The 24,716-nt window shown below is 42.0% G+C and overlaps 1 protein-coding gene across 1 annotated transcript; it reads right to left on the minus strand.

The window, feature by feature from the left end:
- On the minus strand, positions 1-23,542 carry CRKL (CRK like proto-oncogene, adaptor protein). Its single transcript, XM_032801257.2, has 3 exons — positions 22,460-23,542; positions 15,203-15,668; positions 1-3,329 (listed from the first exon to the last, which is right to left on the minus strand). Exons 1-3 carry the CDS (start codon positions 22,771-22,773, stop codon positions 3,195-3,197), a joined length of 915 nt encoding a protein of 304 aa, XP_032657148.1. The 5' UTR covers positions 22,774-23,542; the 3' UTR covers positions 1-3,194.
- Positions 23,543-24,716: the final 1,174 nt, after the last annotated feature.

The following is a 24,716-nucleotide window of genomic DNA, read 5'->3' on the forward strand; positions in this document are numbered from 1 at the left end:
TGTTACAAGTTTGTTTTTATTTAGACTGTACAAACAGGGCACTAATAACACTGGCTTGATATGGGACCAGTACTATGAAATAAGTGGAGTAAGAAAATAAAAAGGCACTAGTCTTAAAGAGACACTCCATGTATTCTAAGAATATAATTCATTTAATACTGTTAATTTTACAGCACAAAAAATAAAACAAGCTATGATCCCCAAAATAAACTTTAAAAGCTTGCTTATTATTGCCTGAAGTTCATGGTCTTTAAATTACATACTGTTAATGTTTACACAGTGAAGACTGTCTCAAATAGAAGGCCACCTTCCCACTGCGAAAAATTTCATTTAATACAAGTAAACAGAAAATGACAACTATACAGGAACACTTCTACTGGTCCCAAAAGGCTGTCTTAGGCAGGTCTTACTTTTTCAACTGCAGATAGTTGGAGATGCTTGAAAACTTTACCATAAACAAAAAGCCCATTCATTCCCAGGATGTTAATACAATATAAAAAGTTAGATTACAGGCACATGAAATGGCACAAAGAATGCATTTTTCCCCTTTACAAAAATAATGTTCAGAGCCCCCACCCAAAAAGGATATATTCCCTTTATTCCTGCCTGATTTGTAAACAATTATGAATTGAGTTAGTGCTTATCCAGTGATGTGGACACTGACCAGTTAAAATGAAAACTCTTCTAATCAGAGGCTTCAATATATATATATACACACACATGTACACCAGAGGAAAAGACAAATAGTAAACCTTTCATGATTAATGGTTTTGACAACTGACAAAATTGCTAGTTTGAAACCCAGACACCTACATAAAAATGTGGAATATGATCCACCTAATACTGCATAGATTGAAGCAAGTATATTTTATACTCCCAAAGAACAGCTATACTGACCATTATTTATCATCAAGGAATTTTTGAAGAGGTGTTCTAAAGCAACAGCCAGCACTGCAAGAAACAAATCTTTGAAGGAGAAACACAAACTGATCAAATGCAGTCTATATAAAATACTTAAGACATTTTGATGCAAGTTTACAATCAAGTTAGACTGTTTAATGTGATACTTTTTAATAAGAGGTGGTGTTTAGTATTAGACACAGGGAGCCATTTAAGTGGTCCAAAACTAGGTTCACACTTTTTAGGTATTCTTCTTTGCTTTAGAAACCACCATGTAATGCTGTGCTTTCTTGTATTGACATGGGCTGAGATTTTTGCAGACAGATGGTTTGCTTCTTTGGGGGAAATCACCAGATTAGTTTAACCCAGGACAGTGCTTACAATGTTCCAGGCACACAGTATATCCAGTGAGGGAGAGTGTAAGAAAACACTTTTGATAAGTAATTTTCTGAATCATATGTTTATGGATTTTAAAATAAAAAAACCATACACTGATGACAGCTGTCAACAGCTAGGCCAGGTCAAAATGAGATATCCTTATGGCAGACTGAGTTTAGTGCAGTTTAAGTACAAAAGTAACTTTCAGTAGTATGAGCTTTGTAATAACTTACAGTAGGGTCCAGACACACAGATTAACAGGGACACTCACTTTCTAGAGCTGCATAACTGTTTGCATTGCAAAGGACAGTTATTGCCCACAGTCAGGTAATCCTACAGCACCACACACTTTTAGTCAATGCTATTCTCTTTCACAGTAAGTTTGGTTGGCAGTAAAATGCTTTAAGAAGAGTTTCTCCAGACTGTCAGCCATTTGATGAGCACTACAGAATATTAACAGGTAAGCTGAGAGGCTTTTCTAAAAATGAACTATGGCTGCAAAAAATTTTGCATGCTTCAGTGCCTTCTCTCCAAGAATTTCAAGGCACTTCAATACAGAGTTCAGAGCAACATGTGCTTAGGGCTGAACAGCCCAACATCCTTGAAAGTATTCCCCCCCCCCCCCCCCCAATATCTTATGTCGGAACTTGTATGAAACATTAACACTTAAAAAAAGTGTACAAGTTCCTCTAAATGCTGAAAGCAAAGTTTGGATTTCTACATCTTTTGCTAAGCTTGAAGGCATCCTTAATACCTAAAGTACATCCCTCCTGCTACTTAGTTGTCAGCTTCTGTAGGGAAGATATAAACAGAGCCCCCCCCCCCCTGGGTTTAAAAAAGCATAATTATTCACATTTTGTTAATTTTTCAATTCATCTTTTAAATTCGTTTAAAAAGAGGCAGGCAGAAGTCATGGAGTTGGGCTCATCTACACAAGTTGCTCTGTTTTACTTTAAAAGTTTAAAGTGGTACAACTCCCTGGTGTGGATGCAATTATACTGATAAGTTATGTCAGTATAAGGCATCTTTATCTCTCTATCCCCTCCCTGAAACCAGGTTGTACTAGTAAAAACTGTTTAAAAAACCCTATACTCCTCCTTAAGCCTGATTTACACACAGACTTTTGTACTGGTATAGCTCTTAAGTGTTTCCCTTTTAAAGGTTGTTTCTACAGTTCTAGTGCTTGCAAATCATCCAGCAACTTTTATATTTGCATTCAATAGTCTGCAGAATTGGTTTTATGTATATCACAGAATGAGCTACCACTTACAATGCCAATTAACGTTTTCTTATTAAGGTCTTCAATGGGTATTTACTTTCATCACACAAACTTTATTTCTAAGTCAAGAGCAAGCTTAAAGTTGTATCACAAACAGCCTTGTTAAAACAGCTGCTCAAAATGCACAAGAGATCCAATTGTCTACAAAGAGACTTGTTTTATCTTAGGGCAGATTTTCTCTCAAATTCAGCTCTTCCCTTCCTCAGCCACAAAATTGCAGTTTTTTTTTTTTTTGATGTTGTTCTGTTTGGACAGTGATCCAAAAATTTGATCTCGGGATTAGAACTCTCCTCCTAATGAATAAGCCACAACATTCTGTTCCTGAAAGCCTCAAACAGGAAAGATTATTTTCTTGCTCCTATTTACTATCTGCCTGTATGATTTCAGTCTTCTCCAGCTAAAGGGCCAAAATAGTTCTAGAAGTGATACTACAGTTTGGATGATGCAATTATGGTATGGTCAGCACATGATTTCAGTTGTGTGCATTCCAACTGTGTATAAAAAACCATCAAACTGCAGCAAGCTAGAAAAATGGACAATGCTAGCAATGTGCCATTAACAGTCATCATCCCCACCTCAAACGATGCTTATCGTAGCCAGAAAAATGAAGCAGCAGTTGTAAACTGGGCAACAAGAATCACTCATTTTCATCTGGATTTTGAGGGTCAATTATTTTGACATGCGTGAAAGGGAAGAGCCCTTTTCTGCCATTGACTTCACCTTCCCACTGACCATTTATATTCATCCTTGTAACCTTCACAATGTCTCCAACCTGCATAATTTAAAAAAAAAAGTTACTACATTACAAGACTACAGTTGCTAGCATAAAGATATACAATCAAACTGGAGAGAGAGAATATTGAATTAAGAGATCAGAAAAATAGCTTAGATGAATTTCAAAGTAAATTATTCTCTCATAACCAAGTTTTTGTAAGGTTTGACATTTAAGTAGGCAGTTCCCCCTCCCCATCATTTTTGCAGCTAACAAACACATTTCATTTGATAACTTACCCATGGGGCAAATTAACTGAATTATACAGGAACAACATGTTCCTATCAGTCTTTCCCCTGGGCGAGTGTGCAATTTGTTTACTTTAGTTGTGCAACAGTATATTTAGCTTACATGTATGGTTATACCTCTTTAAAACTAACATAGTATTAATGAAATGTGATCTCTATATTTCAAAGGAATGTAGTATTCACACTATTAAAGGTTCCAACTTTAACTAGGTCAGTGCTGTTAAACAAGGTTGAATTTCAGAGTTACAGGAAAAATCTTAATTCATTGTGTGGTCAAATTATTTTAATTGCTAGAAGGGATACAGTAGTCATAGAAAGCTATGGTTTTCTAAATCAGTGCTACATTTCCTATTCAAGAGAAAATATATATTAAACTCATTCTTTTATAAGAGCTAGCATAAAGATTCTAGCTTTTTTTCACTGTTTCCATCATTGCTATTTGTTAAAGAGCAGAAGCAACGTCAAGACAATTCTTCCCCTGCCCCTTTCATAATGAAAATTAAGAACAAGAACTAAGGAACTTAATGCTAAACAAGCTGGAAGTTAGTACAGCCCCACTGATGGCAAGATATCCCTTATTTTTCCAAAAATGTATATTACCTGTAGCTTAAAGAGCAGTGCATGAAGCAGAATACCCAGCACCTCTACTACCAACTAGCATCAAACTAAGTTGGCTAATATTCTTTGAAATATTCCTAATGTTTTAAATACTTCAGAACAGTCTCCTGTTCCAGTAGTTCTCAAACTTTAGCCCCTGCCTTCCTGTTCAGTTCATAGTTACATTGCATCAATATGGGAACTGCAGCAGCTGCTTACTTTAACATTTCTCTTAATGTAACATTTTAGCATCAGCTTATACACTTCAGTAGTGACACATGCTGGCTTTTCCTTATGTTGCTATACTGAATCCAGTCTCAAGTTTTCCAGAATCAGGGTTTGGACAAACGCATCCACTCACCTATGGAGAATTCACCACCTTCCTGAGTGAGCATCGGAGCCAATACAATTATTTGTCAGAATCAAAGCTTTCATTTTAAAGCAAAGTTTCTGTTATGATCAACATTTTTCAAAATTTTAACTGGTGCTGTCTTCCTAATTCTGCAGACACATTTAGCGTTTGCTTCTGCTGATGCTTATAGCTCTCCCAAAACAAAAAACGTTTTGTCAGTTTTCCATTTTGCTTTTCAAACACATCAGCCGCCATGAAATGGACAAGAGTCCAGTTAATTTAACTCTGCTGCTACATGGGAAAGCAACAAGCAGAGGCAAACACAGGGATTGGAAACAAAAAAGAATTTTGCAGGGAGTAGAGGCAATCAGTAGAATGAACAAGGTGCAAATTTGAACTGCCTGAAAAAAAAAAGTGAAACACTTCAAATTTTTTAACTTACAAGGTTTAAGTGTTTAATGGGTTTGGAGGGTTTTTTTAACTGACTAGCTCTATATAGCTGGTTGAAAACTTAAAAAAAATTGTAAAGCAAAATGTAGACAATTCTTACGAGTTTAGTGTGGAATGGCAGAGACCACCACCCTCTACCATGCTATGGGGACAAAGGTTTCCAGATGTTGTGTCACCTGCCCATCCAATGAAGAAACAGCAGCTAGATGTTATAAAGGGTGACCACCAGGTACACAGCTTCCCCTTGGTATTTAGTATTCTTTAACAAGTACTTAGTAAATGTGGCATTTGTAATACACTGTAATGCATAGTTTAAAGTATTAGCAAAATCACTAAATAAATTGTATTTGGCCCTCAGTTGGTAAAAATATCCAGTTCTAGCTTAGTCTGTTCTAAATAGTCTAACTAGGGACGAACTGTGGTATTAGACCAAGTTACCTAAAATGATTTTAATGTTTAAAACTGGTTTATCTAGTTTAAAGAGGATCTGTGCCAGGATCTTTAAACTGCAGCAAGGACATTGTTTTTACAGTTTTGTGTAACACTGTATGTTTATGCCAGTACATTTTGCTGTTGCAGCTCTCAAGTAAAAATTTTTTTCTCTTTTCAACCAAAGTGTCGCATATAAAGAAAATTCCTAAGTATTTTTCACAGAAGGTTCAATTAGTGCCAGATGCTCTAAAGCCAGTTATTTAAATGGACTATTTACAACTATTTGAATAAGACTTCTAGGCATATTATTTGTATCAATTACTTGAAAGGCTATATGTGGCTGACACTCTCCCTTTAAGCAAGGCTCCTTCAATAAAAGTTTAAAGTATAATTTAAGCTACCTACAGCAGCAATCTCCTTGCAGCCATTATGAACATGGTACACAGTCTGATTGTCAGACTGCAACAGAAGCCACAAAGAGGGACAAGTAAATGCTGAATGTTCTTTAGAAGTAACTTAAAAAAACTAAACTGCTCTTTACATAGATCCGTAAGTAAGCTTTATCCTGTACATAAAACTGTAAAGTTTTTCAACCCCTCCCTGCTGCTTCTAAGGGGAAATACCATAATACATTACAAGAGACTCAATAACACAGCTTAAAATAAGTTTAAACTAGCTAACCTTTCAAAATCTCCCATCAGCTGTTAAGTATGGGCCATCTACCCTGATGGAACTGACATCTTTAGCACAACAAGTAATTTTTGCTGTGACACTCACACTGTCTTGTCAACTGTTTGGGAATGGGACACATCCACCCTGATTGAATCATTGAGGCTCCCCCCACAGAGGAACTCATCTTTTCTTGTGCTGTATATTTATGCTTGCCTACTGTAATTTTCACTCCATACATCTGAAGAAGTCATAGCCCACAAAACTTTATGCTCTTAATAAATTTTAGTCTTCAAGGTTCCACAAGACTCATTGTTTTTCTTCAAAATGTTACTTACTTTAAACTCATTTCTTTCTCCCCATTTAAAACAAATATCATTGGGAGAACTGCAGTTGTACATTCAATAGTGACTTTGTTTAAACAGTTTCAGGTAACAGTAGTTTGCTGGAAACATTCAGCAGCTATCATTGGGACTCAAGTAAAGTGGCTGGAGACTAGTAAAGCATTTCCTATTTCTGCTCTGTTCAAATTTTCTCCAAGTCAGTTGAAAGCAATTTGCTGTTATATTTCATTTCCACCTTCTGTGTTTCTCTGATTTATCAGACTGAATTTATTGTGCTCCAAGCATATGTACAGCATTTAGAACATTAGACAACAAAACCATATCAGACTAGACTAACCGTTTAGGGACTCAAGGTTCTCCTACTCTCCACAGAAGAGAGACCTACCTCACCCTCACATAAGCTTTTTCAGACAGATGCATTACTGCCTGCCCTGAAGGTCAAATCCCCACCAGCTGGGAAGAAAATTGAAGAATTCCAGATTTTTACTAAGAAACTCCTGTCTCCACTTTCAAGATGTTTTAACTTAGGACTGATAGTTTGATAGCACTTTGGCTGATCAACTAGTGGGACACAATAAGATTTAAAGCATATGGCTTTACCGACCACCAGCCCCATTTTAATTGCTCCTAGAATTGAGCTAGAAACCAGTACACATTATGGAGCAAAAAGTTATATGCAGCAGAAGCTAAGGATGTAACTATCAGTTAAAAACTTGTTAAATGATTAAAATTATATAGTTTAATCGGTTAACCAAGGTAGCTGCGGGGGCCTGGCACAGCAGGGCCCCCGCTCCCTCCTGACACAGGGACACCAGGAGTCAGGGTCAGCTGGTAAGCCTAATGCTTACCGTAACAGTTTAGGGCTTGGCTACACTCGAAACTCCAAAGCATTGCCACAGGACCGCTCCTGCAGCAGCACTTTGGAGTGTGAGTGTGGTCGCAGCGCCAGCGCTGGGGAGACAGCTCTCCCAGTGCTGCAGGTACTCCACCTCCCTATGGGCACTGTTTACACTGGTGCTTTGCAGCACTGTAACTTGCTGCACTCGGGGGTGTTTTTTTCACACCCCTGAGCAAGAAAGTTGCAGCACCGTAAAGCACCAGTGGAGCCAAGGCCTTAACCTTTTAGCTGGAGTTTTGTTGGTTTTTAGCCCCCTATAGAAGGCACCACCATAACAAATACATATACTAACGGAACAGTGACAACACTCTAGATAAACTAGTCTCTCCCCGCCCCCGGTGACTTTTTCCCGAAAGGAAGATTAGACACAAAATTGTCACACTCAATACCAGGAAACTACTACTTAAGTACTGGCCTAAAATGTATGTTTAGGAAGGTGCTGACAATCTACATAAATAAAAGGACCTAATGGCATGGTGCTAGATTTAAATAAACCTGTCATGCCATAGTTCTAAAATGCATATTCTGGACCCAAACTGCATCATAGATTACCAACGCTTCAGTAGTTAAAATCATGTGAGATGTTGCATTTGCCCCCCATGCCCTAAAACCAACTAATTCAACTTGAAGCAGGTGAATCTTATCCATGAAGTAGTAAAACTCCTCACAACAAGAAAACAGTCAACCAAATTTGAGCACTGGCGGCAAGGTGAATCCATTTTACCAGTCTCCCAGAATATTTACCCATATACAATACGGAAGAACGCCACACCACCAAATTACCTTTATCACTTTGACTTCAAAAATATATTTTATTAACATTCTGAATCTGATTTTATTTCTGCTATCTTGAAATAAAGGGCTGCTTAGTAGAGGAGCACTTAGTATGTAATATATGATACTGCTAGTTCACCTTAAGTTTTCCAAACACATGCTCTACACCAAAGTTAATTTAACATGGATTTACTCTAAGGAATAGCTTTTAACAAAAAGTTCTAATGGCCACAAGTTTCCTAGCAAAACATGAAAGTTTCCTACTCTTGAATACATTTCTGCTGAGCAACACTGAGAAAGACAAAGCTTTAAAAGAGTGGATGTACAAGCGATGCACCAGAACTCGCCACATATTTCTAAAGAAGGTGTTTAACAATTGTAATTAGTCAGCTGAGTTTTCTTTAATTGGAAGCTTGTGAACAACCTCTCATGCTATATCTACAAAAGCAAAGCAGTTTCCTTAAGATTTTATGAAAAGGATGCTGAAACAAGATTTTGAGTAGACATGTTAATACTGTCAATGTCAAGACAGTGTGGGTTGTATTTTAGCTTGAGGAGTTTTATATTTTGTTTGAGAATTTATGAATCAACTATTTCCTATCTCTGATTAGTCAGCATACTGAAAATGATTTAAGACAAAATATTTGTGGAAAAATAAGGTCAACAATGGCAAATTATAGAGGTGTTTAAGATGTTCCTATGCTCTTCTGAATAAACTTGACAGTTCAACTTCAAGACCTCATTATCCTAATTCATAAAAAAGGGCAATGCTTAGTTATCTCCAAGATGTTTTGAGGCTAACGTCATTTGCAAAGCATGCTAATATCTTTGGAGGGAGGAGTAAAATATTAGACTCTTGAAATGAGTAATTCTTTAGAGGTGCAGCCATTTAGTCCCCACCCAATGATAAAATTGGAATGCATTTTAAATTACATTCCAGTTACATCATGAATTCAAAGCCCCGGGAAATATCGCTTTTGGAGTATGCTAGTCAAAGTGTTACTCATGTACTCTAGACTCTTCCATATCTCTGTCTTCCATTTGGAACTGATTCATGCGTCAAAAAGAGAAGAAGTTTGGTGCATGTCATTTTATTTATAGACAAATATAAGATTGCATCCAAGTGAATTTTACAGCTACTCATTAACAATTTACTGAAGACACAAGTGATGTGCATTTGAGGACAGGACTGACCATGGAACACAGGAGATGCAAATCATAACTGTAAATCAGTGCTTCACTAGTAGCTGACTAGGTGAATAGTGGTCAGAAATAATCAAGTGGCTGTTTGGAATCTATCTGGAGTTGGTAATCTCATTCCAGTTGCTAACATACAGGTGTCTACCTCACAACTGACATTTTTGCTGGCAGAATCACTGGTGACATACAATACTGAATGGACCATGAAGATTCGGCTACCCATTCAAAATCAGACTGAGACACAATGTGGGGTTGAGAAGAGTATCTGAGGTCCAACTGAACCAAGAAAATAGTGGCTGGGGCTAAATGCTGCAGTGAAAAGCAGTACAATCAGCAGCAAAGTCCAGCTACACAGAAGGAAGAAGCTGGTAATATGTAGCAGTGGCAGTCATGCTAGGTCACTGGGGCAGCAGGAGGGAGGAAGGGAAAGATATCATTTGGAGATTAAAGAAGTCAACAGTAGGGATATTATGCAAATATTTTCATGTTACATTGGGTGCCAAAGCTAAGGGACAGCAGAGGATGGCAGAGAAATGAGATGTCCAGGCCAAAGAATCTAGCCCCTCAGACCAGGGGGCAAGACTGTCATCCATTTAAGCCTCTTTACACCACATAAGGAGGCCAAATTGGCATACAGGGGGCCTAAAAACTACATCCTGCAGGAACAGGATTCCCCCAATGCAGGGACTAAGAAAGACACCGTAAGGCTATCTTCCAAGAATCTCTTTGCAATCCCCATATGGAGACTGCAGAATTGCTGTGGTGTACAGATGGCTGGGGACAGGCTGACTTGGAGTGGTAGGTGCAAAGGTTTGGCTTAAAGACTCCTTAGATTTCCCCATCTCTTCTGAGGCACAGCACAGAATTTCAACCAGTGTCTCCAGCACACCTACATCAAGGAGGGAAAAATGAAGAAACTCCAATAGAGCTAGATTAAAAATATCATCCAGAAAAAGCTCTAGCAGTAAGCCAACACCTTTGACAAAGCTCCTGAAGTGAGGATTTCATACAACTCATCTAATATGGAGACTGGATCAAAAAAAATTTGTGCCAGAATTCCTATGATTAATATATGACGTCTATTGGACTTGTCCTGGTGGTAAAGTCTCAAAATAAACACTTGGAACTTGTGTGTGTAGCTTCAAGTATTAGGTAAACAGATGTTGTAGATATGATGTTTAAAATATGCATTTTAAATATCTTTACTTGCACTATTTTCTTGCACAAAGGAAGTTTATCATTGCCGTATAAACGCTGAAACATTAATGGGAAAAGTAGCCTAATTTTTGCCACTCACAGTTTGTACATCATCATCAGGGGAATCTAACTACTGGCACATTTTGTCCTACTTGTGCCTCAATTTTCCTTAATTGTTTTCTTTGTAACCTAATTGTAACACACCCAAGAGAGAGTCTAGAAGTCAGTTATATAATTAAGGTCAACAGATACCTATTTTGGTGAAACAAATACTTCAATGACATACTCAAAACTTTTCCACAACTATACATTTGCAATCAAATGCCAGCTGAAAAATGAAGTAAGCCACTTTTAACTGGTTATAGAGTAGGACTTGAAAAGCTGCCCTCCACAGTGAACAGGAATCTTTCCTAGGCAAATGCCATCAAGTTCTGCAAAATTTAAGATTTTGTTAAAAAAAACAAACAACAACAAAACACTTATAGGGAACTAACTCTTACGATTGCAAAGATAATCCTCCTAATGTAAACAATGTTAACCATTGCAGCGATGTCTCTCTTCAGATTATGACGACATTACCACAGCAAAGAGTTCTGGCTGATGCTACTGGTACAGTGGGGCTACTACTACTTTGGAGGATCCTGTTGGGTGGGAGGATTTTGTTAGTACCCCAAGGGTAACTGCCACTCACAGAGGTCACTGTATTAGGCTACCCCACCACCACCACGGGACTCCGCCAGGTTACCAGGTCCTCACTCTAATACGCAAAAAGAGCTTTCTACCTGGGTTGCAGGAGGACCAGCGCAAACTCAAGAGCCCTCTTCTGATATGGTAAGTAAAGACCTCCTTATTTCTTAAGCAGCAGCTTCATTTCCATGGTGGGCTGAGGTCAGTCCAGTTCAGGAAATGGAAACATCAGCTCAGTGTGGTTGATACCATACATTTTATTTAAGGGGCGACCTAGCACTAACTGATCCAACAAGAGTATTTGGTACCATTAGCCTGGTGGCAGAGAATTCAGTCAGGAAAGACCAAGCAATGGAGACACTCAACCAACAGGAGACTGGGCAGAAGGGAGCACTGCTTTGGGTACTGATGTATTTTGGCACAGTGAGAGGGCTTAGTCCTCAGACTAGCAGGTGTCAAGTAAGTTTTTCAAGTCCTGATTAAATTTACATGATCTTATAAGACAACTATTAGAAAGCCATGAAATCTGCTATATTGGGAAACCTAAGGTAGACTCCACTCAATATTGTAGTGAGATAGCAGCAATCTTTGCTCTTGAGGAACCAATAAACTCCATTCAATTGTCAGGACTCCTGTGGAGTTTTTGAAGTCTGTGGTGGTATTCCCTTCTAATTTCCCCCAAAAGAAAAGGTGGAAGGAAAAAATATCCCTAAAATTTAGGTGCAGCACTTTAGTCCTGCCAAGTGCAGGATGTCCCCTACCCCCAAATTCCTTCCACCAGGGCTTATGAAAGGGGAGTGGGGAAGAGGAGAGGAGGATCTTTTTTTGGCTAAAACTTAAGATTGAGGATAATAAAGTTTGGGCTCTATGCATAGTTCTCCCACAGAATCCTGGGGGCAGGGATAGCTCAGTGGTTTGAGCACTGGCCTGCTAAACCCCAGGTTGTGAGCTCAATCCTTGAGGGCGTCACTTAGGGATCTGGGGCAAAAATCAGTACTTGGTCCTGCTAGTGATGGCAGAGGGCTGGACTCGATGACCTTTTGAGGTCCCTTCCAGTTCTAGGAGATTGGTATATCTCCAATTTTTATTTATTTTTATTTTATTTATCCATAGGTCTGTTTAAAAGTTAAAAGTATCTGGCAGTCAGGACCTGGCCTGCGGGTTGCCTATAGACTACTATTGCATTAAACTATAATCTTACAGGGACTATTATTTAGTTTATTGATATTAAGCCTCTGCCCCTTCAAGGCCCTACATGTTTGGTCAGTGATTCAGAGGTCCACCTAGGTCCTAGGGAAGTAGAATGAAGACCACAAAAGAATTCTTTGGCGAGTATATCAGGAAACACTGGAAAAGATAATATAGGAGCTGGTGAGATTCTGTATGTAGATGTATGGAAGAGCTGCAGCCACTGTGACTATGAACAGAAGTTGAGCAGCCCCTCCTAACTTTATTTCAGAGGTTCCCAAGGAGAAGACACCATGTGACCCCCCAATAACAATTCTTAGCTAAAACTGATAATTGGGCAGAAAGACATCTCCCCTCCCAAAGAATTGACAAGGCAGAAACAATGAAAGCATGCAAAGGAAGAAAAGACCTTCTTGATCAGACTCCAGATATTTGGAGGTTAACAATCCAACTCCCTATATTGGTCTGGGGCAATTAATTCCACAGGAGCAGTGGTGAGAGTCTGAAGTGACCACATAACTAGAGTTACGGAATAGAAAATTCAAAGAATATTTGTGCAAGTTATCGCTCCAGACAGTTTTGCCCATAAGCAGGTTCTCCCCGCCCCTCCTTTTCGAGCTTCTATGGCATGCTCTTCTCACCCCAAACTAAGCCTCCCATCTTGGTTTCAGAAGCATGAATAGCTCATCAGGATGCAACTATATTGAAAATAACATTCAAAAATTGTTGCCTATATTATTTGCACAAATGTATTAATTATGGCTTCTTGCAAACAGTGGGCCAATGGCTTCCCCCACTCCCAGAGTAAAATCTTTTGGTGCATTTTAATCTTTGGTCCCCCACAAGGACGCACCAAGAATTTTTGGGTGTCCCCCTGTTAAAGTCCAATTTTTGACCCTGACAGTGTCACTTTATGCAGGAGAGACATAAATAAAAGCTAGGAAAATTGTTAGACATTATTTTAAAAGGTATATAAAATTGTTGGGTCTGTAGACATGAGGCATCTGCTTTAACAGCCTTAGTTTCTGACATGTTTTTGAAGCATGAAGGTTCAGAAGAGCCTCCTTATGGAGAGCAATACTTCATAAAAAGTTTACTTACCTAAGAAGCCATACATAGTATCTTTGCTTGCTCTCTTTCTTGCATTTTCTCCCTTACCTCCCTGCTGACAGCAAGTGAGCCATAGCTGAACAGCACTTCATTCAGCACTGCATTCTGTCACAATCCACTGCTTCCAGCAACATTTAGTGGATATGTTTTTCAGCTTCATTCACATGGGATGTCACTCAAGAATGGGAACCATGTTTAACTTCAGAAAATGTGGTGTAGCCAGCCAGCACGGATACCACCAAATTGTGTTAGAACCATGTCTAAAAACACATCTAACATGGTTTGTACCTTTTCAGTTTTCTAAACTAGTTTAGCTATAACCATGCTTAAACATGGGTCCCCAAACTCTGTTTAGGGGCTACAAAGCATAGCCATAAGTAATTTGTTCAACACACCATCCCCAACATATTAGTTCTAGTGCTGAGCTCTGGAAAAGCAGCAATAGATGTTGCAACTAGAAATTTTTGTTTGTTAAGATACAGGAACACATTAGGGTTCCAACACAAGGGGCTACACTACTGCCTTGCATCTTAAAATTTTTATTTAGATCATGAGTAAAATTTTCAAATGTGCTCAAGTGATGTAGGAGCATATATTCCATTTTTAAAAGTGATTCAGGCACTTAGGAAGTTAAGTATTATTTAAAGTTGATGGGATTAAGATGTTTTTGAGAATTTTACTCCTTGTCTACCCTGACAGCCCTCAATGCCTAGTTACTAACATAGCTGTACAGATGCAAATTTGTAGTAGAGACAGGGTAAGCTATTATAAGCCATGATTTTAACTGATGCAACTTAGATCAGTTTCAAGCACCATTATTTTTCATGAGTGCAAATAGGCAAAACTGCTATCTATACTAGGACTCTGCATTGATGCAACTACACCCGTGGCTGTAATCAGGGCAAATCCCCAATGCAGACAAGGCCTAAAGTTCACATATCCCAGAACCAAACTAATTCATCCAGGAAGTCAAGATTCAGTTACAATATGACCAAAGGCCATACCGAGAATTACAGAAACACCATACAGGCCAACAGAAATTCAAGCACAGAACACTAATTATATAGCTGGGCTAGTCCAGTAGCAATGAACAGATGTCATATAAAGATTGAGCAGGGAATAAACATATGAGGCATACTGTCACCACCCACATATAGCTGACATTATTAATTATCTATGGAGAATGCTATAATTAGTTCTCCCAACCAGGACCACTAGTGTGGTCCTCCAGGATTCCCTCTGCAAAACAAAGCTCAAATGAACAACATCCATAGTTCAAGTGCAGCAGAATAGCCAAGCCAGTCAGATTATCATTTCTTTTGCCACTGACAGAGGTGAAGGACCCACATGTTTCCAGGGCAGGGTGTGTCCATCCCATTATTCTTACAAACAAAACCTAGTAAACAATTCATATTATGGAAAAAGAAAAGAAAGGAATAGTCTGAAGTAGGTACATCTTTTATATGTGCTCTAGTCCCTTTCTAAAGGGAAGTGGTATGGGTGAAGCAATTATTTTTGTAGAGCTGTTACGGATGAAGAATGACCTTGTTCTCGCAGTTACTTGGAGTTAGAGTCAGGCAAAGCCCGATCTACTCAAGCCAGCCACACAAATGAATGACTCAAATGAATTATATAATCAGGTTGCCACCATTTCAACTAAGTTGTGCTCTTATTTTATTAAATTTACTACTGAAAATGTTAGAGACTGAACTTGAGAAAAATCTTACCTCTAATGCCAAGGCTGTCTTGTCATAAGCACATGGCACCCTTTTTTGAATAGCTTTGGCATAGACTGGTCCATTCTGTGTTGATGGCAGAGGGTTGATCACTGCTCCAGGTGTACTGGATACAGAGGGAAGGGGACTTGTGGTCTGAGGTTGAGCATAAGCATGGGCAGGTTCTGGAATACCGTAGCTGTTGGAATTCCTGTTCCCATGTTTCCCATGAGGGGACGATCTGACCAGCTTCTCTACATAAGGAACAGGAATCATCCCAACACGACCATCTTTGTTTCTGGCACTCCACCACTGGTCTTCAGGCTTCTCTACAATTACCAGTATCTCTCCCTTTTTAAATGGCAGATCTTCAGCATCATTCCCAAGAAAGTCATAGAGAGTCCGAACATATTCCAAATTTTCTTCTGCAGTGGGAATGGTAGGGGCTGATCCAGATCCCATTGGTGGGCTTGGATACCTGAGTATTTAAAAAAAAACAAACAAAAACAAAAAAAAAACAAAAGCACACACCACATTTAATAATAGAGATTTACCTGGCTCTGTATACTGGGTAACAATTTACTCTATCATTTCTTATAGTAGAACAGGGGTCAGCCACCTTTCAGAAGTGGTGTGCCGAGTCTTCATTTATTCACTCTAATTTAAGGTTTTGCGTGCCGGTAATACATTTTAATGTTTTTTAGAAGGTCTCTCTCTACAAGTCTATATATTATATAACTAAACTAGTGTTGTATTGTAAAATAAACAAGGTTTTCAAAATGTTTAAGAAGCTTCATTTAAAATTAAATTAAAATGTTGATCTTACGCCGCTGGCCCACTCAGCCCACTGCTGGTCTGGGGTTCTGTTCATCTAGGCTGGCAGTGGGCTGAGTGGGGCCTGCGGCCAGGACCCCAGCTGGGAAGGGTCTGGCAGCCAGAACCCCAGACTGGCAGAGTGGCTCAGCCCACTGCCGCTCAGGGGTTCCATCCGTCGGCTCCTGCCAGCCGGGATCCCGGCTGCTGGACCCGCTCAGCCTGCTGCCAGTCTGGGGTCCCGGCCCTTCCCACATACAATGGGTACCTACCTTCTCTCTGGTTCTGGCCCATTCTCTTCCTCTCTCTGCACTGAGCTGAGGGTGGGAGTGGACCGAGCACAGGGCTGGGGGTGAAGGGTCTGGCCAGGAGCTAGAATGAGGGAGGGAGCTCAGGGTTGGGGTGTGGGGGCACTTACATGGGCAGCTCCCATTTGGTGTGAGGGGTGCAGTGGAAATGTGAGTGGGGGTGCAGGAGCCCCAGTTAGATGCTCAGGGTGGGGATGGGGATGTGGGGGGTGCATGGGATGTCGGGGGAGGGCGGGACTGGAGATGGGGGTGCAAGAGTCAGGGCAGAGGGCTCGGCACATGTGAGGGGGGTGCAGGTGTCAGGGGAGGGGGGCTGGGTATGCGTGGGGGTGCCAGAGTCAGGGCTCGGGTCATGCGGGGGGGTGAAGGAGTCAGCAGAGGGCTGGGTGGTATAGGGCTCAGGGCAGGGGCCTGGGGGTGTGTGGTGGTGCAGGGCTCAGGGCAGAGGGCTGGGTGTGTGTATGAGGGGGGTCAGGGCTCAGGGTGAGGGCTGGGTGACTGCCCCCGCCCCAGAACCCACAACCCCCTTGCTCCTTGTCCAGACTACCCCCTCCTGGGACCCCACCCCCTATCTAAGCCTCCCTGCCCCTTGAACCCTGACTGCCCTCCTAGGACCCTACCCTCTACTTGTCCCCTGAGTGCCCCAACCCTTATCCACACCCAGACAGAACCCCCTGGACTCCCATGCCTATCTAACTGCTCCCCGCCCCCTGACAGGACCCCCAGAACTCTCGACCCATACAATGCCCCCCTGCTCACCCAACCCCTCTCCACACCCCTACCTCCTGACAGCCCCCCCAAAGTCCCAATTTTCCCAGCTCCTTGTCCCTTGACCATCCCCCCCTAGAAACCCCCCCTACCTAACTGCCTCCCCAGGACCCTCCTTGCTCCCTGTCCCCTATCCATCCCCAACCCCTAACCACCTCCCCGGGATCCCATCCCCCCCATCCAACTCACCCTGCTCCCTGTCCCCTGACTGCCCCCACCCCGGACCAAGACCCCTTACCACGAGGTTCCCTGCTGATCCGGAGCCCTGCGCTCAGCCCGGAGCTCCAGCCCTGGAGTGCGCAACCTGCAGCTTGCTGCGTCAGCAGGATTTTTAATGACACACTGGGGTCCCAGCAGGCCCCAGCATGCCATTAAAAACTGGCACACATACCACAGGTTGCCAACCCCTGCAGTAGAATACTCATTAACATTAAAGAGATACTAAAAAAAATTCAGCTGTCACAAGATTGCTTCAAAGTGCTATCAAACTGGTATTTAGTACAACTAGTGCTTACTTGAAGTCTCTAACTAAACAATGAGCTAAAGACTATACTGTGTAGTCTCAACTCATTTTAAAAAAAAGTTATAAATTTGTTCATGGAGGATGGAGAAAAATGGGTGAAGGATGCATATTTTATCTTACAGATTCAATACAGCAAGGTACTTCTTTATTATTTGAATTACCTTAGCATCTAGATGTCCTAGACATTGTGCTACGCACTATACAAACACAGCACAAAAAAAATGCCCTGCTGCAAAGGCTTACAATCTAAGTATAAGAGAAGAGACAACAGATGGATATTGTCAAGTTTTTCATAGGCATCACAGCAAAGGAGATCTGAATAATGAGGTAGTTTCACAGAAGCAGCAGCATGGGAGAAAGCACAAAGGCATTTTTTTGAAAATTTAACAAGTAGATAGTGGAGGCTCGCATCACAGGACAGAGGCAGGCATACACAACTTGATACTGAATGAGAGAGGATAGGCAGGGTAGAGAACAACTGTGAAGGGCCTTGAAAGTGAATACAAGCAGCGTACATTTGTCATAAGAGAGAAAGGGAAGCCAGTGGAGGAATACAAAAAAAAGAGGATGACATGGTCAAAGAGACAGACTTGAAAAATTAATTTACAGCAGCATTTTGAATGGCTATGAGCAGAGCAAGATTGCATTTATCAGGGACAGAGAAAAGGATATTGCAGTAATCGAGATGCAAGATAATGAGAACCCGGAAGAGAGTTTTAGTTGTGTGGATAGATAGGAAGGTTGTATTTTAGAGATGTTATATAGAAAGAATATGCAAGATTTAGATATAGTCGGTATGTGAGGACCCAGAGAAGTCAGAATCGAAGATGATACCCAGGTCACAGGCCTAAGCAACAGGCAGATGGTGTTATCCACAGTTATCAAGAAAAGAGGCAAAAGGAAGACTTTGGGAGAAAAGATTAAGAGCTCTGTTTTAACCATTTTTAGCTTGAACTGGCAGCTGGACATCCATGAAGTGTCAGAATGACAGGACAAGATTTTAGTTTGGACAAAAGGTGACATGTCTGGAGTAGAGAGGTAGATCTGTCAGTCATCAGTATAAAAATGGTAGTTGAACTTGTGTTTGTGGATGTGATTACCCAGAGATAAAATGGTGAAAAATTAAACGGAATTAAAACCCACTGTAAAATAGTCTTAATTTGCTGGGTAACTCTAGATAAACTGTCCTTACAAAAAAAGCAAATTTAAGAGTTCAGCATGCATTCCTCTTTTTATGCATACAATAATCCTATAGTGCAAAGTTTGAAAAATCCAGTCCTCCATGACAGGGTGGCAGCTTCCCTAGGCAAGTATGGTGATCTAGTGTCAGTTTCTACAGAATTTAAGCTCTTATTTAAAATGAAAAAGTTTTAGTGCATATGGTTGCAGACTCCAATCTTGACTTTCTAAGTGCTGCTTTAGAACTTTTCTTAACTGAGTGAAATTAAAAAGCCTGTTCAGATTATTGCTATTATGCAGAACCCTGTATGCAGCACTGAAACAGTCAAGAATCATGTCAGTTTTGTACTGTTACTGCATGGGAAAGAGATGAGCAGAGGCAGACAGTGGAGTTATTCAGGAGGAAGGAGGACCCAAAATACAAAGAAAAGTAGTAGAGTGTTTACAATGCCTTTGCAGCAGAAGACAACTCAAGGCATAACTGCTGCTTCAACTGCCCTAGCTTCACTCCTTAGTACAGGGGTGCTCAAACTGAGGGTCAGGACACCTCACTGAGGTCACGAGGTTATTACATGGGGGGGTTGCGAGCTGTCAGCCTTCACCCCAAACCCCATTTTGCCTCCAGCATTTATAATGGTGTTAAATATGTAAAGAAGGGTTTTAAATTTAAGGGGGGGGGGGTCGCACACAGAGGCTTGCTATGTGAAAGGGGTCACCAGTACAAAAAGGTTTGAGAACCACTGCCTTAGTACTTCAGAAACAGCAAGAAAATTGTATTTAAAAATAAGCTCCCAGTAGCCTAGAACAATGGATTTCTTCACAGAAAAAAATAATCTGTATAACACACACACACACTTTATTTTGGCACTCAGCAGTTGTCCCATTCCTTAAAAAAATAGAAAAGAAAAGTATACTAAAAATTGAGAACATAAAGGGACCCCATTTAGGTCATTTTCATTTTATTTACTATTCATTTCATTACTATACTTTTCACAGTTTGAGAACACTTCACAATCACACCTCATTGCAGCCAATGCTAGTGTTTCTTTTGCATTAGCATTTTGCCCATCACTGATCTAGCGCTGGTGCACCACCAACTGTCCTAGTAATAGGGGAAGCACTAATGTAGGCCAGAAATAGATTTACCATGTTGGCTAACCCACAATGATAAGAACTTCTATGACCAGTCCATATTAATGCTTCCACTATTGCAGCTGCATTGCTGTTATACCAACAATGGGGAAGTGCTGTAAAATACACAGCATAAAGAACAAGTTTACTGATAAACTTGTCAAAGCCACAACATTCTGAAAAAAAGTAACAAGACTACTCATCAATTTAACAAGCTATTCAGGAAAAAACATACGGAACAATACTGGTTTAAAATGAATTTCTACTGAAGTCAGAAAGAACAAAAAAATACAATATTCTCAGAAAGCATACAGTCAAGAGCAAGAGCCCAGGTACACTTGCAATTGCAATAAAAATTTGCATCTAATTCAAATCACAAGTAACCAATAAACAGCTCAGAATAAACTGTTCACTTAAGTGAATATAATTGTTAGCTCTTAAATGCAAAAATGCTCCTCTACATTAAGTATTTTTCAGATGAGGGTTGAGCTGATCACTAAGTATGCAACAAGCAGTTTTTTACATTATTCATTTAAAAAAAAAAAAAAAGGATGAATAGCATCTTCAAAACACGAGAAACCTGGAATAAGATATTCGACTGAAACAAATTATATCAATGAATTTACAAGGAGGGAAAAATCATCATCATCATGTACTTCCAAGACCATGCAACTGGCTAGTCACACTGCTACCTGGGCCCTGCCCATATTCTAGCATATTACAAGAACACATAATTTGAGAAATGCTGCAGCTGATAAAAATTAGTTCCCACCCCATCATCTCTTTAAAGAGAAAACTTTTAGACCCTACCATCATGTCACCGAATTCCTACGGCTGTCAATTTTTGACATGAAGGCTTAATTACGGTAACAATTTAGATAATATGCTATAAGCAAAACTTCCTCTTCCTAATCAATCCCATTTGTAGTATTACAACTACTGCTAAGAAGCATGTCAGTTTGAGTTAATCTAGGCACAATTCTGCATTCTTTATACTAGCAGAATTCCAGTTGATTTCTATAGTTTTGCCTGCATACTGAGTATGTTCATTGAACTGAATCATACCTATATGCTCAAGGCCCATAAAGAGATGGCAAATGAGCATGTTTGCCTGGGATCAAGTTAGATTGCACCAAGGCCTCAAATGGGTAAAGAAACCAAATTAAATCACTAAAGCACATGACTGAGAATAGAGGCTTAACCTCTAGGAAAGCAATGCAGCATCCAAGTGAAGAAGAATTAAAATAAGCAAAAGGACTGTGAAGGAACATATCTGCAATGAGCCACAACCCTCCATTGATTGACAGCATAAGATACCAAGCAGCCCTGCTCAACTGCTCCTGCAAATGGGTAAGAACACCTGTCAATTACCGAGCAGCTGTCTTGCCTGCCTAACTATGATCATCACTACTGAACATTTTCTAGCATTTAATTTTAAAAATACCAAGTGATGCTGCTTCCATCAGGTCCCTGGCAAAACTATTCCCCTTCTTAAAAATTTTATCTGGAAGCTTTTCATGACAGCTCAAGTTTTTCTACTCAGTAGAATTTTTTGATAAGCCTATTTGACCCTTGGTCATCAAATGCAAAACTAAGTTTGGAGCTAAATTTAAAATTAAGAATCAGTTTAGCTGAAAACGTTCTTTAAAAGACTGGTATCACTAATAGGGAGACTTTAAACTGCCTAAATAAATCAAGTGAGCTAAGTCAGGATTTTAAATATTTTGTTTCACTTGCTAGTACTTTTATTTTAATTTTCATATAACTTAATAGTAGCTGTTTATACAGGATTCCAAAGAAACCAAACCAGGGTGCTGAGAAAGACTTTATAAATGAAGAATAAAAAACAAGTTCCATCAATCATTTTCTAATGTATTTACCTGACACAGGCAAGTAGGGTCCCGTGCTGGATACAGGACAAAGCATGAGCTGGCTGCAGAGTGATTCATTTCTTTAGTTCATATTCTATAACAATATTTCCCAAAGTATGAGGCATGTAAGATACATTAAGATGGGTAGGTCTTTAACATCAGATAGCTGAACTAAGAGGGAATGCATATTTTATTTTATTGAAGGGAAGGGGGGAGGGTCTCAGCTTTTAAAAATTTAGGAAATGCGATCCTAGATACTAATGAAGACTAAAATCAATGAGTACACCATAGTCCAACTGAGTCTGTGCATGGATTCTAAGGAGTTATACAAGTCTGTTTTCATTCATATCAGCACGAAGCACTGGAGTAAGAAGGAATATGGACCCAAGCACAAACTTCAGAGAGTACCACCTCTGCTGGATCTGAGGCAGGGAAGCACAGTCCCCAACCGCACAGACAAGCAGAGGGATGGCACCTAAGTACAGTTGGAGAACAGGCTGGATATAACATACGACCACTCCCTCACTCAAGGCAATTGCAATCACGAAGGTGAAGGGGGCCCAGCGCCTTTGCACGAGCGCTCCCAAGGCGATGTGGCTATACGAGCATTAGGGCTGCCCATGAATACTACATCGATACGGTGCCCGGGCGAGAGCTCGCCGAAGGTGGCACGTACCTGGGCGCGGGCTCGATGAGGGTGGTGGTGTCCAGGTAGTGGATCTTGTAGAACTCCAGCAGCGCCGACAAGTGATCGAACTCCTGGTCGCCGATCTTGAAGCGCCGGCTGGGCAGCGAGTTGATGATGTAGTGGGAGACCCGCGAGTTCTCGGACACCGACAGCACGTAGTCCCCAGGGCAGGTGGACGAGTCCCGCACCAGGAACATGCCGTGCCGCTGCCCCTGCAGCCGCGTCTGCGCCTCCGCCCGCGAGAGCGGGCCCACGTACCAGCTGGAGCGGTCCGACGAGTCGAAGCGAGCGGCCGAGGACATGGCAACGGGCGGGGGAGCCCGAAGGCCCGGCCGGACAGACCCGACGGGAGAGAGGCCTGGCCGGGGAAAGCCAAGCGATGGACAGCGCGGGCGGGAGCACTGCGGGCACGGCCGGGAAAGGAGTCCTGTGACCGGGGAGGCGGAGACCCAGCGAACAGCCGGGTGGGACGGGAGCGGCAGTCGGGCCCCTGCTTGTCTCAGCGGCGGGGCGTGCGGGACATCCTTCCCGCCTCGCTCTCCGGCCGGCTGCGGGGCCCGAGGTCGCGCAGAGCGGCGACGGACGCAGCCAGGCCCAGGGCGCTGGCGAGGGGCGGCTGCTGCGACAACTCCGCAGTGAGGAAGCGAAAAACGCTGGGCTCGCGCTTTATCCTACGGGCTCCCTGTCCCCAGAGCTAACGCCAAAATGGCGGCCTGCGCCGGCAGAGGGAGGATTCCGAGAACCCGCCCCGCGCAGGCGCTCTCCGCGCCTAGGCTCGCGCCCCCAGGGGCAGGGTGCAGCCTGCTGCTCCCCCGATAAGAGGCAGATCAGGGCAGAGCGAGCCGGGTCAAGATGCGGTGTCTGACGCGGGGCAGCCGCCCAGTCTGCCTGGCGGCGAGGAGGGGCCAGCCTCCCCCGGGGTCAGCGCCTGCAGCGAAGGAGAAGAGTTCACGTCTCTCCCTCCCGAGCTACCAGCGTCACTCCGAGCGCTCCCCCTCCTCCCGCTGCTCGCAGCCCGGGGCCGCGCGCGGCAGCCACCCGGCCGCATCCTTGAGGGACTTTCATCCAATCACGCCGCGCCCCTCCCCCTGCTCCAGCCAGTCTGTGCTTCGTGCCCGCCTTGTGTTCCAGGAGCTTCCAGCGGGACGGGGAGCGCTGGGTTCACATTCAACTTTAACGGCACATGTGAAAACACAGCGGGCTGCTACTGTGCGAGACCCGTCACCCGCTCCGCGGCTACTCTAGTCCCCTTCACACTCCCCCATCGCTATCCTCCCTCCCTCCCAGCCAGACGTCTGCCCCCCGCCTCATTTCCCCTGCCCAGTCTCCACAGTCGCCAACACATTTCCCGTTGTGCGCATCCCTCAGAGGCGTCTGTCTCCACCTAAACCCCCGAGCGCCATCCTGCTTCCCTGCCTGTCTATCCCCTCACAGTTTTCTCAGGAGGCCCTGGCTTCAGGCCTGTTAAGAACAATTGGGAGCAAGGGCTCTCTTTATTGAGCCGTCTTGTCGGAGGTTAAAATAGCTTTCCCTAGATTTTAGAGCCAGAAGGGGCTACCGGGATAATCTTGTCTGATCTGTATAACACATGGCAAAGAACTTCAAGCAGATCTTAAAATAGCCCATTTTCCTGCCCTTTCCTATTCCCCTTCTCAGCTGAAGCTTTTCATACCCCCTGCAGCAATATTAGCAACCCAAACATCAAGACTGACAAGTATTTTAAAACAAAATTCGGATTTGTGTATTTGCCTTCAGCTCTTTAAAACATTCACATTTTCAATATTTTCTTTAGAAACGTTTTTTTAAATGAAGGGTGAGAGGCTAACAGTCACATGCCTTCATGAACTGGGCATTTTAGAAAAACATTGAATATTTCAAGGATCACAAAAAAGTCTCAAACAGGCAAAACTACATCTGCTGTGTTCCTCCAAGAGGCAGGCACCCCTTGAGAACAGCTCACCTTAGCACAGGGGTTCTCAGACTTTTGTTCTGATGACCCCTTTCACATACCAAGCCTCTGAGTCCGACACCCCCCCCTTAAATATATAAAAAAGTGTTTTTAATGTATAATACCATTATAAATGCTGGAGGCAAAGCCTGGTTTGGGGTGAAGGCTGACAGCTCACAACCCTGCATGTAATAATCTTGTGACCCCCTGAGGGGTCCCGACCCCCAGTTTGAGAAACCCTGCCTTAGCAGCCTAGAAGAGTCAGCTCCCAACTCAAAGTGCCACTCCTATGAGCCA

The sequence above is a fragment of the Chelonoidis abingdonii genome, chromosome 22, assembly GCF_003597395.2.
Source record: "Chelonoidis abingdonii isolate Lonesome George chromosome 22, CheloAbing_2.0, whole genome shotgun sequence".
Classification (NCBI taxonomy): domain Eukaryota; kingdom Metazoa; phylum Chordata; order Testudines; family Testudinidae; genus Chelonoidis; species Chelonoidis abingdonii.